At 42.2% G+C, this 19,048-nt stretch overlaps 1 protein-coding gene across 3 annotated transcripts in view; it reads right to left on the bottom strand.

The window, feature by feature from the left end:
- LOC136383015 (uncharacterized) overlaps window positions 1-19,048 on the bottom strand; it is a 183,760-nt gene that overhangs the window by 142,919 nt on the left and 21,793 nt on the right. For 2 of the 3 annotated variants that reach the window (XM_066352488.1, XM_066352489.1), the window contains exon 2: window positions 18,478-18,648. The exons of the other annotated variant lie outside the window; for it this stretch is intronic. In XM_066352488.1, coding sequence (XP_066208585.1) covers window positions 18,478-18,648 — 171 coding nt within the window. The remainder of the gene's footprint in view (window positions 1-18,477; window positions 18,649-19,048) is intronic. 3 annotated transcript variants of the gene reach the window in all.

The following is a 19,048-nucleotide window of genomic DNA, read 5'->3' as shown; positions in this document are numbered from 1 at the left end:
TAAACAAATGGGACTATATCAAACTAAAAAGCTTCTGCACAGCTAAAGACAATAAGAACAGAATAAAAAGACAAACTACACAATGGGAGAATATATTTGACAATATATCTGATAAAGGGTTAATAACCAAAATTTATAAAGAACTTGTAAAACTCAGTACTAGGAAGACAAACAATCCAATCAAAAAATAGGCAAAAGAAATGAATAGACACTTCTCCAAAGAAGACATACAGATGGCCAATAGGCATATGAAAAAATGCTCAACATTGCTAATCATTAGAGAAATGCAAATAAAACCACAGTGAGATATCACCTCACACCAGTCAGAATGGCACTCATCAACAAAACAACACAGAATAAGTGCTGGCGAGGATGTGGAGAAAAGGGAACCCTCCTGCACTGCTGGTGGGAATGCAAACTGGTGCAGCAACTGTGGAAAACAGTATTGATATTCCTCAAAAAATTAAAAATCAAACTGCCTTTTGAACCAGCTATACCACTTTTAGGAATATACCCCAAGAACACCATAGCACTGTTTGAAAAGAAGAAATGCACCCCCATGTTTATGGCAGCATTGTTCACAATAGCGAAGATCTGGAAACAGCCCAAGTGTCTGTCAGTGGATGAGTGGATTAAAAAGCTTTGGTACATATATACTATGGAAAACTACTCAGCCATAAGAAATGATGACATTGGATCATTTACAACAACATGGATGGACCTTGATAACATTATACTGGGCGTAATAAGTAAATCAAAAAAAACTAAGAACTATATGATTCCATACATAGGTGGGACATAAAAATGAGACTCAGAGACATGGACAAGAGTGTGGGGGTTACAGGGGGGGGGAGGAGAAGAAGGGGGCTGGGGGAGGGGAGCGGCACAAAGAAAACCAGTTAGAAGGTGAGAGAAGACCATTGGACTTTGGGTGATGGGAATGCAGCATAATCAAATGTCAAAATAACCTAGAGATGTTTTCTATGAACATATGTACCCTGATTTATCAATGTCACCCCATTAAAATTAATTTTTAAAAAAGAGATGAAATTTTTTGTAAAGGGAGCCTTTTTCAAAGACAGAAATGTTCGAGTAGAAGTTCAATGACCAAATTTTAAGTCTTTGTTTCCCTAGAAAACTTGAAAAGACTTTCCAAAAGGCAAAAAGGTTAGGAGAAAAGCATGAATCATCGAGAATGGGTTCCTTAACAAGGAAATAATGTCTTTTTATGTAAATATATAAATAAGCTGCTGTTGTGTGCTACTTAGAATTCCGTTACTATTATCTCTTGTTTAGAGGCTGGGAGAATTGCACAAATCAGGAGAGAAAACCCACCCAATTACATCCTCATTGCTAATCAAATAGAAAGCACCCAGGATGATCTGGGAGAGACGGGACCTTCAATACTATGATAGATAGCTCTTTTTCTTATTCTGAGGGTATGTTTATTGCTTCCTCAATCCTACCAACCTAATAACATTTCCAATTCACCTTAAGCCCAAGAAGTCAAAATGAGGAGGTTGAACCAAACAATCTACCTTAAGGCTACACAAATCCTATAGATCAGTTGTTTTTGTTGAACTTCTTTTAGTCAATATCTTCACTTCTATTGGACAGATGTGGCTTTAAGCAAATTCAAAATATGAACATACAGATTTTCAAAGCAGATATATTAAAGGTGGCCAAAGGAACCACTACAGAATTCCTTATTCCCTATTGTCCCTCTCTTAAGTAAATCAGTATTTGTACCAGAAAAAAAAATTAGTAAATACATTCATCACTGTGGACCTTACATCTTGGTCACAACTACTCAGTTCTGCTGTTGTAGCACAAAAGCAGCCAGAGATGATTCATAAATGAATGAGCATGGTTGTGTTCCAATAAAACTTTATTTACAAAACAGACAGCATCCATATTTGGCCCATGGGGCTATGGCTTAACAGCTTTTGCTTTAAGTAACATGCTCCTTACTTTATGTAAAATATTTGACAGCCTTTATTATATTAGTTTATTAGGGCTCTCATGATAAGTTACCACAGACTTGGTGGCTTAAAGCAACACAAACTCATTCTCTCACAGTTCTGGAGGCCAGACGTCTGTAATCAAGGGATCAATCAGCGAGGTTGCTTCCCTCTGGAAGTTTGGGAGGAGGATTGTTTGATGTCTCTCTCCTTTCTCCCGTAGCTGCTTAGGCCTTCCTTGGCTTGTGGCCACATGATCCAATCTGCCTCCATTTTCACATGACCTTCTCTGTGTATCTGTAGCTGTTTCCTCTTCTCTTCTAAGGATTTACCATTGGCTTTGGGGCCTGCCTGAATTGAGGATGATCTCACCTCAAGATCCTTACCTTAATTATATCTGCATAGACCTTTGTTACAAATGAGGTCACATTTCAGGTGGACAGATATTTTAGAGGCCGCAATTCAACCCACTACATCCATTTAAAATATTACCCCATCTGCCAAGTAAGTCGAGGGCCCATTCAGCCCATACAACACAGTTCAGTCATGCACAGACTCACAGGTGCTCCAAATGCCATTATTCCCCTTGAAAGGTTAACAAATTCATACAGCAAAAGCCCAACACATTATTTGGTAGTGGGAGGTATGCCTTGAAATTACATTTTATAAAGTTTTCGTGTCTATAGACAGTAAACGGATATGCCTACAACAATGGATTCAGAAAACAAATATCACCTCTAAAGTCAACAAATTCTAAAGCTGTTTCCAGGTTACAAGAACTCATCTCCTGCCCCAAGGAGATGCTTAGTGCCGGGATATTGATCTTGCGTAACTGAGGTTTCTGGCTGGGGTGCATGCACCGCATTGCAAGAGAAAAAAAAAGTGTATGTAGAAAATATGAAAGTTGACCAACTTATGGCATGAGGTGATAGATTCAGAAGAAATGTCTAAAGTGTTTCAGTGGACACAGTTGTTCAACACTTAGGGATCAATTTAAAACTCATTCTCATCTTACAGCAGATATCACAGTTATATGGATTTAGAGCTAAACTCCTTTAATCACAAACACTAATATATCTGATTTAGCTTCCAGAAACCTTTGTGACCTGATCAGCAAACAAGGCCTGTTGGGAACTAAGGTGGAAATTTAGTTGGGGATATTTTTCTCAGAAACGGGCCCTACTGAAGCTGTCTTTAACAAGGTGTAGAAGACAGCCACGGCGGATGATTCAGTGACTTAAAGGAGAGGAAAGTCAAGGCTAAATGGAAAATTAGAAATAGTCTCACAGATTTGTTTTGTCCTGCTGGAAGCATGACGTCCTTCAAAATGGAACATGTACAAGAAAGTTTTCTGCCTTAAAGCATGCCAAGACCAGAACGACTACTTGGAGCCTTCTTAGGAGACAAAATTACCTGGAATGTGAAAGCTTCTAAGGAGAAATGGCCCAAATAGCCTTTCCTCTAGGAAGCCAAATTCCCAGATGGGAGACATCCCCCCACTTGGAAGTCTCAGACCAGGAAATGACCCACTGGTGCCAGGGGATGCAACATGGCCTGTCCATTCTCACTCTTTGGTCCACACCTAACTAAGAGAAGGAATTTTCCGTGTGACGGATCAGGCAAATATTGGAGCCAGGAAAAGGGATGGTGGAAGAGGTAAGCTCAGTGAGGCTTGGATATAATTGGAGAAGGGTTGGGGTGATCAGGATACTATATAAAGAGGAGAATCATGAACTACCAACCAGGAACAAGAGACCAGAGAATGCTGCCATTCTCTTTAACTTCTGTAATTCCCTATGGTCCTTTTGCTGAGTGCCTGGACTGTTTCCTTGTTGTGGGTAGAGTTAACTCTGGCAGCGCTTTAAGTGGTCCAGGAATCCTGCATTAGGGAAGTCCTCCCCATTTGCTTTCTGTCTGGCTGCAATGACCTTCCTCACACATTAACTCCCTGGAGTACCCCTCCCACACCGCCCCCAGTGCGGTGTCTTCATCTGCCCCTGTGTGGATAGATCTCATCATGAAAACCATCTCTACTCTCTGGTGGACTTCATGCTGGGATTAAATAGTATATGCTGACTCCCAGAGCTATTTACTTTGAAGAAAAGCATTAACAACCACAACAGAACAATCTAGCTCAGCGGTTCTCAACCTGTGGGTCGCGACCCTGGCGGGGGTTGAACAACCAAAACACAGGGGTCACCTAAAGCCATCGGAAAATACATATTTCCCGATGGCTTTAGCCGCTGAGAAGCCGCGCTACCATCTGCAGCAGCGCTATTCAGGTAGAACACACGCTGTTATGGACGTGCATTCCAAACTGAATGCCTGCGGTCATGCACAGACATGATTGCATCATCCGTCTGGGGCCTAAGGGGTGGGGGAAGCGGGGAGGGGGGCACGCTCCACAGTCCATAGCAGCGCATTACGTGTGTCCTGCACTTGCTGACGTCATCAGTGGGCAGGTGCAGCAAGCCCTGGAGGACAGAAGCCTAGGAGGCGGAGAGGCAAGAGGCGGAGAGCCAAGAGAGCCTGCGAGACAGCCTGCTGGTGTAAAAAAGGTTAATAATGTAAAAACAGTGTACACACCATACACACAATGCTGTGTAACTGTAAGGTGCTTTGTGTGTAATCATTACACACTACACAAAGCAGCTTACACTTACACAAAGCACCATACATTTACACAGTGTGAACTACATTGGTCTTATACTATAAGAGACCACTATAAGATGTAGTTCACACTGTTCCCCAATGTATAATTATCTCCCATATCTCCCACTATTTCCCTATAGTCTGAATGAGGAAACTGCTGAAATCAGCGGTTTCCGGCATTGAATCTGCCTCCTATTGATTTCATTGGGAGTGCGGCAGATTTTGTGGAAGAGAGCTCCCAAGAATCTCAGGTTACCACACAATCCTCCGCAGCCTCCTTTTGATTTCAATAAGAGGTGGAGAAATGACAGTTCCCGACACATTTCTTCCTCTCCTATTCAAGTCAATGGGAGGCCGCAGCAGATTCCGCTCAAATATAGAGCACGTTGCTTAATTTTTTCCACACTAGAACTTTTCCTAGAGCAGAAAAATTCCAAAGGTGGAATCCGCCGCCCCCAATAGACTGAAAGAGGCCTCACACTGAGGAATCTGCTGTGTGGATTCTGCAGTGTAAAAGATCTGCTGTGTGGATTCTGCAGTGTAAAAGATCTGCCTCCTATAGAAGTCTATTGGGGGTGGCGGATTCCACCTTTGGAATTTTTCTGCTCTAGGAAAAGTTCTAGTGTGGAAAAAATTAAGCAACATGCTCTATATTTGAGCAGAATCTGCTGCGGCCTCCCATTGACTTGAATAGGAGAGGAAGAAATGTGTCAGAACTACGTTTCTGCCATACAGGGGATCTCTCTTCTGCGGAATCCACAGGTCTCCCATTGAAGTAAATGAGATGTGGATTCCACCGCAGAAACCGCTGCTTTATAGTGTGAAAGAGCCCTGAAAGATACCATGCTGTGCACAAACTGCAGTGACGTAGTTCACACTGTTCTATATAGAAAACTTGCCATTAATCTGGAAAAAACAGATCCATTAGTTAAGCAGCTATTTACGGAATGGTAGCTTCAATACACTAGGTAAGGAGGTCCATTAGTAATAAATATTTCTCAATATATAATTAAATATCATTTTTGTGATTAATCACTATGTTTAAATTATGTTTGATTTGTAGCAATGAGAATACATAATGCATATCAGGTATTTACATTCCGAATCATAACTGTAGCACAATTAACTGTAGCACAGTTATGAAGTAGCCACCAAAATTATTTTTTGGTTTGGGGTCACCGCAACATGAGGAACTGTATTGAGGGGTCACGGCATTAGAAAGGTTGAGAACCACTGTTCTAGCTGGATGCAGCAGGCTGACCACTGAGGAGTAAATTCTACTACATGAGGCTCTCCCGTGCAAAGACCATGCACTGAGTCACACTGTCTTCCTATCTCTGAGAGTGAAGGGAGCATTTTCTTGGTGGAAATGGTGCTGCTGAGGAGATAAGACTAGCTGCTGAAGGAACTTGACAGAGAACTCTAAGAGCCTCAGCTAACGTGAGCCACTGTGCACTTAGCAAACACTCTCTGTCTGCTCTCTGAGTACCCGCCTGTGAAGGAGGCAGCATAAAGGGCACCAAGGAGTTTGGGACGTGGTCCTTGACTTCAAGGAGCTTACATTAGCTGAGTTACCAGGCATAAGACATAAAGTACAAAGGAAGATGAGTTAATGGTAAAATAAGTAGCAAATACGAGGACCACCGTCACTGGAGGGAATTCAGGGCAGACTGAGGAGAACATGCCCATCAGGAGGAGAAACTGAGGGGAGAATGCAAGCCTATTTGGGAGGAAGCAGGATCTGTAGCTGGATACCAAGAGGTTAAATTGGAACAGTTTCTATGTGCACACCATCTTTCGCTGATATCTTTTTTGAAAGTATAGATATTATATTAATCTGGGTAGGCAAAGTTAAGTTTCGGTAAAAAGTGAGTCCCCCAAAGCTCAGTGGTTTAACAACGGAAGCTGGCTTGGCTCACGGGAACACTACTGGGAATGCAAAGAGGGGAATAGGTTTTTGAAGATGCCGTTTTTCTGTGAGGCTGTCGGGAGTCTGGCCACCCCAGCTTCCGGCCTCTCTTTCCATCGCCATTTTCTCCTGTCTAGAGGGACTAAGTCTGTTTTTCTTTCTTCATCACACTGCTGCTGCCTATTCTTCCCTTGAGCTTCCTGTGTGTCCCCAAACTGGCAGCAAAGGAGGTCAGATTCTGAGTTCCCAGCTCCTGAGGTTATTCTGATAATTCTCTCCTTACACAGCTGGGTCTTAGGGTGCTGCAGGCTTGCTCACCACATCTAAAGGGTCTGGCTTGGGGGGTGAGAGGGACACCATCAAAAGCTGGAGATAATTATAGCTTGGGCATCTCAAGTGCAATCACTGGTTTCCCTAGAAATTATAACATTCACTTCTGATTTATCAAGTTTTAATTTCAAATAATATTAATACAGTTTCACTAACATTATAAGAAACTTAAAACAGTATAACTCAATTTTTCCCTCTCCTCATATATTTTACTTCTACATATATTATAATTTCTAAAGCACAGTTATTTTTTGCTTTAAGCAGTCCATATTGTTTTAAAAATATAAATACACATATACCCAGGTATATATGGATGTGTCTATAGATCTCTCTAATAACTTCTAAAGGTATTTTATATTTATCCAGAGATATATCTTTACTGGTGCTCTTCAATATTTTTGAACATCCAGAAATCCATTGATATCATATCCCTTTAGCCTGGAGAACTTTATTTGGCATTTTTTATAATGCAGACCTGTTGAAGATAAATTCTCTCAGCTTTAGTTTGTCTGATAATTTTTTTACTTTACCTTAATTTTTAAAGAATACTGTCGCTCGCTTGATACAGGGCTCTAGCTGGACAGTTTTTGCCTTGTCTTTTAGTAGTTTAAAGTTATTCTTTCATCATTTTCTATAATCCACATTTCTGACAAGAAGTCAGTTTATTTTCTTATTGTATTTCCCCTCTATGTTATATGGTTTTTTTCTCCGGCTGTTTTTAAGATGATTTTCTTCATCGTTGGTTCCCGCAGCTTGACTAACAGGTGCCTACGGGCAGTTTTCTTTGAACTGGAGTTCTTGGACATTCTTGGATATGTAAGCTAATGTCTTTTATCAATTTTGGAAAACTCTTGCCTGTTATTTCTTCAAATAGTTCATCTGTCCAACTCTTTTCCTCCTCTCCTGTTATTTCAATTGCATATGGAATAGAGCATTCTTTTGGTTTTGCACTGATCTGAGATCTTTATTTCTTATTCTGCCGTTGAAGCCACTCAGTGGTGCTGTGTGAAGGCACTCTAGGAGGTAAGTGTGGGCCGCCTCCATTGATCAGTGAGGCGCAGGATAAAGCAATGGAGGTAGACGCGGACTGATCTGCAGCCGGCGCTCCTTACGGTACTAACTGCTCATGCCAGCTCACATGCCGAGACTGAGCGTGCATTGAGGGCAAAAGATTCCAACAGACACCTCATCCAAACAGATACACAGACGGCAAATAAGCCCATGAAAAAAATGTATAATGTAATTAGTCGTTACTCTAATTAATCATTACTCTAATTAGTCATTAGAGAAATGCAAGTAAAGTACAAAATGGCATTGCATGCACATTTAAACAGCTAAAATTAAAAAGACTAACTCCACCAAGTGGTGATAAGGACATGGAGAATATAAAATGGTACAACCACTTTGTAAAATTGTTTGGTGGTTTCTTAAAAAATTAAACATGCCTGACTTGTGGAGGCACAGTGAATAAAGTGACGACCTGGAATGCTGAGGTCTCCAGTTCGAAACTCCAGGCTTGCTGGGTCAAAGCACATACGAGTAGCAATTACTATGAGTTGATGCTTCTCACGCCTCCCCCCTTCTTTCCCCTCTAAAAAAATCAATAAATAAAATATTTTTAAAAATTAAACATATATCTGTTTTATGATCCAGTCATTCCACTCCTTGGTATTTCCCCAGAAAAACAAACATGTCCACACAAAAACCTGGTACAGATACTCACACAGCAGCTCTATTTGTAGCAGTCAAAACTGGAAACCAATGTCCATCAGCAGAAGAATGGATAAAAGAAATTGTGGTATATAAAAAAAATGTGGAATGGCCATATAATGGGCTACTGTACTACCCCACAATAAGAAGGAACTACTGATACACCCACGAGGACTCGTGAATCTTAAAATAATTATGCTGTGTGAAAGAATCCAAACCTAACAGAGTTCACACTGCATGACTAATTTATCTCAAATTCTTGAAAATACAAACTAATCTATAGCAACAAAATGCAGATCATTGGTAGCCTAGGATGGGGGGTGGTTAAGAAGGAAGAATTACAAAAGGGACACAAAGAAATTTTTGGAGGTAGTAAGCTCGTTATTTTTAATGTGGTGACAGTTTCATGGGTGTATAATAAATCAAAATGCATAATTTTACACATTTAAATATTTGAAATTTACTGTATATCAATTATAGTTCAATAAAACACTTAATTTTTTAAAAAGCTATCTAAAGCTCAGCTGGCTTCTTAGCCTTGCCTCTGGCATGCTTCCGCCCCTCCCACTGCCCTGCTCTTTCCCCTAGAAACACCATATCATTTCTGGAGTCTATTTCCTTTAAGTTCTTTCCTGTTCTTAGCTCTTTGAGAGTTGTTTTTGTTTGTTTGTTTGTTTGTATGTTTGTTTTTTGAGAGAGAGAGCCAGGAAGGGAAAGAGATGAGAAGAATCAACTTGTAGTTGTGTCACTTTAGTTGTTCATTGACTCCTTCTCATATATGCCTTGACTGGGCGTCTCAAGCTGAGCTAGTGACTCCCGGCTCAAGCCAGTGACCTTGGTCTCAAGCCAGTGACCTTGGGATCATACTGATGATTCCACACACAAGCCGGTGAGCCTGCACACAAGCCAGGACCTCAGCGTCCTAGTTTGATATTCTATCCACTGCACTACCACCTATCAGGTTCTGAGGGTTATTTTTAATTGTCGTAAAATATACATAAGATTTATCATTTTATTTGTTTATTTATTTTAACAGAGACAGAGAGAGAGTCAGAGAGAGGGATAGACAGGGACAGACAGACAGGAACAGAGAGATGAGAAGCATCAATCAGTTTTTCATTGCACATTGCGACACCTTAGTTGTTCATTGATTGCTTTCTCATATATGCCTTAACTGCGGGCCTTCAGCAGACTGAGTAACCCCTTGCTCGAGCCAGTGACCTTGGGTCCAAGCTGGTGAGTTTTTGCTCAAACCAGATGAGCCTGCGCTGGTGACCTGGGGGTCTCAAACCTAGGTCCTTCCGCATCCCAGTCCGACGCTCTATCCACTGCACCACCGCCTAGTCAGGCCATTTTATTCATTTTTAAGTGTACATTTCAGTGGCACTAAGCACATCCACATTATTGTGCAACCATCACCACCATCCACCTCCAGAACTTTCCATCTTCTCAAACCAAAATTCTGTACCCATTTAAACAACTCCCCATTCTTCTTCCCCCCAGACCTTGACAGCCTTCTACTTCTTGACTCTATTAATTTGACTACATTCAACACCTCATGTAAGTGGAATTATTCATATATGTCCTTTTGTGACTAGCTGGTTTCATTTAGCATAATGGCCTCAAGGTTCATCCATGTTGTAGCATGTGTCAGAATTTCCTTCCTTGTTAAGGCTGAATAATATCCCACTGTGTGCTGATACCATGTTTTGTTGATCTATGGATAAACACGTCTGTCCATGGACATTCAGGTTGTTACTGTATATGATGAGTCTTTAAAGTTATGATTCTGGCCCTGGCCGGGTCATTCAGTAGATAAAGCATCAACTCAGGGCACCAGGGGTCACAGGTTCAACTCCCAGTCAGGGCACATAGGAGAAGCAATCAATAAGTACAACACTAAACGGAACAACTAAATGAAACAATAATTTGATGCTTCTCTCTCTTTCTCCCTCTACTCTCTCCCCTTCAAATCAATGGGGGGGAAAATGTAAAGATTATGATTTTGTAGTTTACCTGGTTTATTCTCTTTTTTAGAGTGGAGGAAGAGGTCTCTTGTAACTTCCTGCTCCCTAACTAGAATTAGAGGTCCTCCTCTAGGTATTGAGTTATAATCTCATTTTTTATCTGACACAAAACTCTAGAATTGGGGAAAGGGAATCTATATTCTGTCAAACAAAAGATAATAAATCACTAACACCCCATAAATAACAAATCCTCAGATACATAGAGGTACGTATGCCTCCCACATCTGAGAAGAGAGAGCTATGGTCTAAACAGGCACACTGTCAAACTGGGGGGACACTAGAGTTAGCATGCCTTGATTCTTACACTGGTGTTTCCATGCTCACAGTGTTGCTTCTGCAGCATTAGAGAGAAAAAGAACATCACTTGAGAGATATAATATCACAAATTAGTCAATTTTCCCACAAATTAATAAACTTTACACAATTCCCATGAAAATTCCAAACAGATTTTGGAAATAGAAGGCAAGCAGCAGGCAGAGAACTGAACTTGACAAAATGACTAAGTTCAGCCTAAAGAAAAGCTATGCAAAAATAACTTTAAAATATTGAAAAACAATTAGTAATGAGTGACACATCTTGGCAGATATTAAACATATGAAAAAGTTACTATAATTAATAGTGTATTATTAGTGATGAGGAGACAGAAAAGTCAATATATTCTATTCTAGGACAGAAATTCTAAAAGCAGATCTAAGAATTCATATAATATATGATTATAATGACTCTTTAAATCGTGATTAAATAAATGATATTTAAAATGGCCCTATATTCCAAATATTTGGGAATTTTTAGTAAGAAAGTTAAAGAGATAGTCATTCGGATTCCCCTCTGTACAGAGAGGTGGTGGTGGTCATTGTTTTTAACAAAATCTTTCACATTCTCCTTTCATTATAGTTCTTTTTTTTTTTTTTTCATTTACCTGGTCACTCAATATTTGGATTAACTAACCACCTTGCAAAAAGTCACCCAGAACAAACAACATTTTTTACTGCAAGTGCTTAAGAACTGGGATTTCTTTCATATTACTGCAGTGGAGAAGCCTGGGGACTATTCTTTCTTCTTTTTTTTTTTTTGAAGATTTTATTTATTCATTTTAGAAAGAAGCGAGAGAAGGAAAAAGAGAGAAGGGGGGAGGAGCAAGAAGCATCAACTCCCATATGTGCCTTGACCAGGCAAGCCCAGGGTTTCAAATCATTTGCTTTGTTTTGTTTTTTAAGATTTTATTTATTCATTTTAGAGAGGAGAGAGAAAGAGAGAGAATGGGGACTATTCTTCAGATAGTTTCAAAGTTGGACTATAATTTACAAATATTAAATGAACATGAATTAAGTCCTTTCTATGGGCTAAGCAATGTGCTAAATGCTGAGGATACAAAGATGAGTCAAGTTCACTCCTAACTTCAAAATGCTTTCTAACCTAATGGTAAGTCAATAGACTCTGCAATACATATTCCGTCTGTTTATTGTTTGGTTATGGTTTGGGCATAATAGAAGTATATTCGGTAAAAATAAGAACTACCAAGTATGGTGTGTCTCTATTTTGCTTGTTGGTTCATTTTGTTCATTAGAGTGAAATCATATGGCTCTTGTCTTTCTCTGATTTAGCTTATTTCATGTAGCATAAGCTCTCCAGGTCCATCCATGCAAACCCATATAATTTTGTTAACCAGTGTCACCCCAATAAATTTAATAAAAAGGAAAAAAAGGAAAGAAATGCCAGGTAAAAATATGAAACACCAGAAAAATTATTCAGTCCAGAGCTCTGCAGAGAGATTAAGGTAGATTGTCGGATTCTGACGGCCGCGTCGCAGGATGCTCACTGCGCGGACTGCTGAACACGACGGACCGCCAGGCCCTGCCTTCACCGCAAGGCAGCCGCTGCAGCTGATGCTTCATCATCGCTCTTCCGTCTTCCCGAAACCAGTCTGACAGGCTGATCACGTTAGGCCGGGACATACAAAATATGGCATAATTGTAGACTGTAATCATCATGATGATAGCTGACTTGATAAGAGAGGTCAAATCCCATTTTTATATCCTGAATTTCTAAAATATTGTTTCGTCAAAAAATCAATTTCTCATTTTTCTAGCGTTAACTTGAAAAGGGTATAATTGATCAAGCCTAAATCCCTTACATCACCCAGGACTGTGTGAACGGCTCATACCCAACAGGCCACGTGAGTTAGGGCCAGGCAGACAGCCGCTGTCCTCAGCATCTAACACCCATGGGCCTGAACAGCGTCTAAGCAAGAACACGTTTTACATCCTTTGGTTAAGACTGTGGGGAAAACACAGGCTCATGGAATATAGATGCTCAGCTGGCTCATTTGGGTTTTGTGGTCCAATATGTGGATGAGATATTTATAAAATCCGGTGATTACAATGCCATCTCATTAACATTCGTTAAGTGAAAACCACAAAGTGCAGGATGGGAACTCTAATCTGAGAGGAGAGGGAGGAAAGAAATAAACAAGGAGATGGGTTTTCCTCCCTCGGTACAGGCAAAAGGAGAGACCCAGAGGGAGAGAACCCTCTCCACCTCCTTTAAGTTAAGCTTCCTCCTTGATGAAGAAAAAAGGAAAGAAAGAAGGTAGCTTTTCCATTTTTCATGTGTGTTTGATCCCTAAGAAAACCAAATCCAAAGCAAGCCCAAGTTGATTTCTCTGTGAATTAGAATTCTCCATTCCTTGTACAATTTAGGCAAGGAGACACCTCCTCCATGACGTCTGCCTAGGTTAAACTTATTCCATAAGGTGTTTGCATGAGCAGTGAGGCTGTGTGGACTGAACTGAACTCGCAGTGTTTTCGGCACAACGCTGTTGTGCCTTGTGACAGATTTCTGCTCGTGTCTCTGTAGAAAAGGCAGTGGGTCTTCATGGAGAGAACCAAGGTTATGCAGTCAGAGAAGTCTGGACCATAGTCCCGGCTCTGGCACATACTGGTCACAGAATCTCTGATAATACCCACTGTCCAAGGATGTTACATGACAGTGCAGTAGGGGTTACATGAATTATATAGTATCTGGCTAATGAGTAGGCATGCACTAAATGGCAGCTTCAATTATTATGATTTTACTGATAGCACTGACTTGTCTCTCCTAGTCAATCTCAAACTTGCAGGTGGCTTAGATAACGCATTCCATGCAGAACCAGCAGTAGGATTATCCATTCAGTGGACATTCAGTAAATACCAACTAAACATATGAATGATCCTGTGTCCAGAGGGAGAGCATTTGAAAGTTGGACTCAATCTTCAATGATTAATCAAATTTAGTGATTATGGTTGTGGGCAGTGACTTTACTTGAGGACTCTGCAAAAATTTCAGAAGTCAATTTCTTTGTCAATTATAAGATCTAGATCTCCAACATTATTTCCTCCTAATACCTTACCTCACCCTTGTCCTCACTGCCCTCTCCTTCTTTCTCCCTCCCTCTCTCTCTCTCACACACACACACCCGTAAGATTATTTCTATATTTCTATGGTGCTTAGTCATTGAACACAGAGCCAGAAACTCCAAACGAGGACGCAGATGCCCAGAGGCAGAGACTGTCATCAGAGAAGTGCGGTCCTCATCAGCCCAGAGGCAGAGACTGTCATCAGAGAAGTGCGGTCCTCATCAGCCCAGAGGCAGAGACTGTCATCAGAGAAGTGCGGTCCTCATCAGCCCCTCTTACCCACAGTCCTGTGTTTTGGAAGCAGGGGCGGAGCACCTTCAGCTAGAAGGTGCGGCTTCTATGACTTTAACTCAATATTGTCTCTTGTGCTTTCGGCCCGCAGGGCACAAGTGCCTGCAGGACACTCTGTAGGTGCTGAGCTGACCCCGGCAGAGGTCGAGGACTGGAATCTGTTCTTCCGAGGGCCAAACACAGACTGAGGGGTGGGAGTCCCAAGTAAGGAATTTTCCTAACCCTACTAGCCTCAGAGCAATTGAATGGGCTGCCTCAAGAAGCACCGAGGTTTTCAAGATGATGGCACAGAGTCTTGCATTGGGAGGAAAAAGGAGTGTCCAGCCTCAGCTCTCCAGTCTCAGGCTCAGAGCAGTCTCCAGCCAGTAGGAACCCTACTCGTGAGCGGGGTAAGCAGCACCAACTAGGGTTCCAGAGCCTTCAGGGCCTTAGCCCCACCCCCATTTAGGACAAGCAGGCTCTTATGACAGGGTGGACCGTTACATACTGAATCACATTTTCTTAAAGCGCTACAAAACAGAAATCCCCATTCTAGTCATTAAATTTTTCAAGGGAGAAGTCTGAAGAAAAGACTTTTGTTTTGATTCATTAGCATTAGAAACTTAACAGTCTTGGTGCCAGCTGATGCTTTCTCCGTGGTGCCTGGAATACGCCGAAATCCCTGTTCCAGCTTCTAAATACATGCTCCCTTTGCACCTGGATTTCCCTTTCAATTCTATGTCATTCAGCATAAGTAGAATGAGCCGCAGACAGCCAAGGATGGATTGAAAGACATTCAAATTCCCTCACACCCTATATCCCGCTCCTTCTTAACTGCAACTGGCCCCGAAATGACTGCTCTCAGGGGTAAATGCTGAGTTAAAGCAGCTCCTCCAGGAGGACCCTGGGAAGTGCGTAATGGGCCCCATAAACACTGAGGTTGGCATTTAACCAACCTCCCAGCAAAGGTCCTGGAAAGAGTAGGAGCAAGACCAGAAGGCCTTGAGGAGTGGGGCTGAGCATGCAAGGTGAAAAAGAGACCACAGAGTTAAGAGAGTGACAGAGTCACAGGGTGCACCAAAGCCAGGGAGGAGAGCTAAGTGCCCACAGTTCTGCAGGAGAGTGGAAAGAGGGTGTCAAACAGAAATGGCAAAGAAGTAAAACCAAGCTTGGTCAACATTCATCATTCATTCATTCAATGAACACTCCCTAATGTACCAGGCTCTGTTCGAGGCACTGAACGGTATGCTTGCTATCCATGCAAGTTTAGGATCTGTGAGGCTAATGGTCTTAATTCTCAAAGAAGGAACACCTCTACAAAGGACACAGCATGAGTTCTTTTGAACTTTCAGCTACAAATACCATTCAGTTACTTTGGGATCCTCGTGCCAAGAGACCAGTGGGCAAGCAAAGGAATCGAGCACACTGGCAAGGGTATCTGACCCGGGTGCACAGGAGGGGCTTCCTTCTGCCACACTGTGGAAGAGACAACAGTGTGTGTTGCAATCAGATGGTCTGCTGTGTAGTCTCATGAAGCCCCCACACTTAGCACTTAATGGTAAATGGGTAAGAAAAGCAGCCATAACCTGAAAAAGGCACAGTAGGCAGGGGCGAGTCCCTCAGGAAGGGAAGACACCTAGACCAGCCGAGGGGCTAGCCAAGGCTAAGGGGCATCTAGGATGAACGATCAAGAAGGGCAGTACCACGCATCAGTCACAGCCTCGAGGTCAACTGCAGCAGCCAGAGAGATAGTATTTCCACTGAAGCTTTATTTGCAAGTTCTCCAGAGACAACACCAACCAGAATTCAAAACAAGATGTTCCCAGATAGAGTGAATTTATTGTAAAAAAGAAGGGAATGTAGGCAGCACACTAAGGGTCTCCACCAGGTCCCCTCTTCGAGACTGACGCACTCTGCCCGCTGTGACTCAGAGCTGAGGTCATCACTCAGAACTGCCTTCAGTGGCAAGGATCTGCCTCCCCCAGAGTGATGGTCCTTCTTGTGACTGGCTTCTGAAGGGATACAAAGGTCTGGTCCTCATGCCTCCATACGGGACAGCTCTGAAGGGCCACCCCATCACCAGAGCTCCCTGCAAAATCAGCTGAGGCCCCACTGCCCCAGGTGTACAGATAGACTCTCCCTCTGCCCAGTCCTGCCTTCCCCACTCCTTACAGGCGTCTCTCCTGAATAATAAGCTTTCTGCCTCAAAGTTCACTTCCAAGTGCCCAATCTGAGACAGCCATGCTCACATACAGCCCTCTGTGGCCCAAGCAGACTGCACTGGGACAGACAGCAGAAAGTTCTACTCTTGGCTCCATCTCCTTAAGTATGTCCTCCACTTGATCAAATCTACCTGCCCTCTCAAAATCTGCTTGCTAACCCTCCCTCCAGGTCCCATTCTGAATCTAGGAGGCTACACAGGTCATTAAATAAACTTGCTGCAAAGTATCCTTCTTAGTCCCGCACACAGTGTTAGACTATAGATCTAAATAAAATGCTGGTATAAAAACAGGACAATACTAACACAATGTCAGAAGAGTCACATGCTGGTATTATTGAGGCCGGGTCTATAAGAAAGGGCTAAGGAAAGTAGGTCATTCGGGTAAAATATATAACTGTGTGGAAGTCATTTCGTCTCCGTGAGCCTGTCTCTTAATCTATTTTAAAAGCTGGTTCTGACTATCCCCAGAACTGCCAGCAGGACCTTACCTGTAAAGGAAACAGCACCTACATCACGGGGTTCTTAGCAAGACTACATGCGAGAATACATATGGTGTCTGGCACGTAGTATACCCTCCATATATGGCTAGTATCAAAAGAAAAGATGCTTACAAAACCAGTTTGAAAAGTGTAACAGGAATATATTGAATATATAATATCTTACATTTTTTTTCAGAGGTTTAGTCTTGTCTCCTTAACAAGAACAGGCTCCTTCTCTCCCATTTCAGTTAACTCCAAGGCAACCAGTGCAGTGGTGGCCACCTGGTAGATCGTTAAAATCTTTACCCTGATTTGCAAAACAGGAGTCAGTGAGCAACATGCCCTGGCAACCCGGAATACAGACAAGTATAAATGCTCCTGTAACACTCTGTAAAAAGAGGGGAAATTTTTTTTATTTTTATTTTGCATCAGACTGGAAAAGAGAAGGGGGAAGGAACAACCATCTGAAATGTCACCGATGATTTCAAACGTATTTCAGTCTGTCTGGGTATATTCCAGTCAAGTTATTTCTAACCATCCGCTATTGCAGATGTGTGTGCCCATTTCCCTTTGTAGTTTATTAAGTGAGGAATCAAGGATTACATCTATCCTGTGCTCAAAATTTTTAATGGAACCAAAATCCTTTGAGGATTATCTTAAATCCGGGTAATTTTCTTAAGTGGGCCCTGAATGGACCCAAATGGCTGCCTGGTTAGAAACCTCCCTATCTGGCTTGCTCAAGTGACTTCATGCATTTGGATCCTGGGGACACTGGACCACTTCAGTGTTGGCATACATATTATAAAGGAAACACACTGATCAAAATTCAAAAAAACACTCAAACAAATGCCAGGTCAGGATGATTTGGAAAAGCTCCATCAATCCAATCCATTCCATTTGATCCCCCCCCCCCCCCCCCCCGTTAAACAGCCCTAACTTCTGTATGTCCTTCTTACAAGCAGGCTAACTTTTTCCCTGACCCCTCTTATCTTCTATCTACGGTACTACCCCAGTCTATGAAGCAGCCAAACAGCTTTCTTTCCCAGAACCGCCTCAAATATTATTTCCTACCTGTGCCCTCCTAATACACATGAAGTTTTAGAACCCATTGCCTTTGTAAAAGGTGGAATCTCTCCGCCATGTAAGTGACTGTTCAGTAGGCGAGGCCAGGAACTTTGCTCAGCCTTGGTCCTCTCCACGAGACAAAGCCCAGGGCATGCACAGAGCAGCCACACACCAGTGCGGCAACAGCTGTGGTAATTACATAATAATTACCCAAGAGACTGAATTGCATTTGGTATTTGAACGACAGGTCTCCATTTCACAGAGGGAACACACTGCAGAAATATTTTTATTCATTCCGATTATAAAATGCTGTTTCTCCACCTTAACGATCTACATCAATATCACACTGGAAGACTTGTAAGAGTCACTGCTGCTTGACGACACTGGGCCACTGCTTCCCACAAGCAGCACACGGCTGGTCTGAGCAGCCGGGTCTCAGACCAGCTCCTGAATAGTACCTGGAAGCATCCTCGAGGGTCCCATGCCTTAGCGGCTACTCGAGGGCAGGATAACCCGGCTGAGGAATCAGGGCTGGGGTCTTGGTGGTGGCTCATAAGTGCCATTTGGTGGCTTATAAGTGCCATTTCAGTGCAGCACCTCTTTCTGTACAACATCTTCAGAGGCCAATCCTAAAGAAATGAGAAGAGATGGAAATTTCAGAAGCCATGGCAAGCCAGAGTCATTTTTGAGCATAATGTTCAGAAACCATCAGTTCTTCAGAGAGAGAGAAAGATGAAATAGAGAAAGGTGCCCAGGAAGTGGGAGACCTATTTCTAGTCCTGTCCTTGAGCAAGTGACTTAGCCTTTCTGTATCGCACATTCCTCATTTGGGAAATAGGGACAATTATATCTTATTCCTGATGCAGAATGAGAAAAGGGAGCACAACCCTCTTATTTTATAGATGAACACTTAGGATACATGACTTAATGGCACAGTCAGTAAGAGAGGCAGGGCTGGAACCTAGGGTTCTAGGTTCAAATCTCCACCTTGTCTTCTCCTTTATTCCAATACACCACAATCTAAACCCT

Source organism: Saccopteryx leptura, chromosome 11 (genome assembly GCF_036850995.1).
Source record: "Saccopteryx leptura isolate mSacLep1 chromosome 11, mSacLep1_pri_phased_curated, whole genome shotgun sequence".
Lineage (NCBI taxonomy): Eukaryota > Metazoa > Chordata > Mammalia > Chiroptera > Emballonuridae > Saccopteryx > Saccopteryx leptura.
Note: the sequence above shows the minus strand (reverse complement) of the source record. Positions and strands in the feature narration are given on the sequence as shown.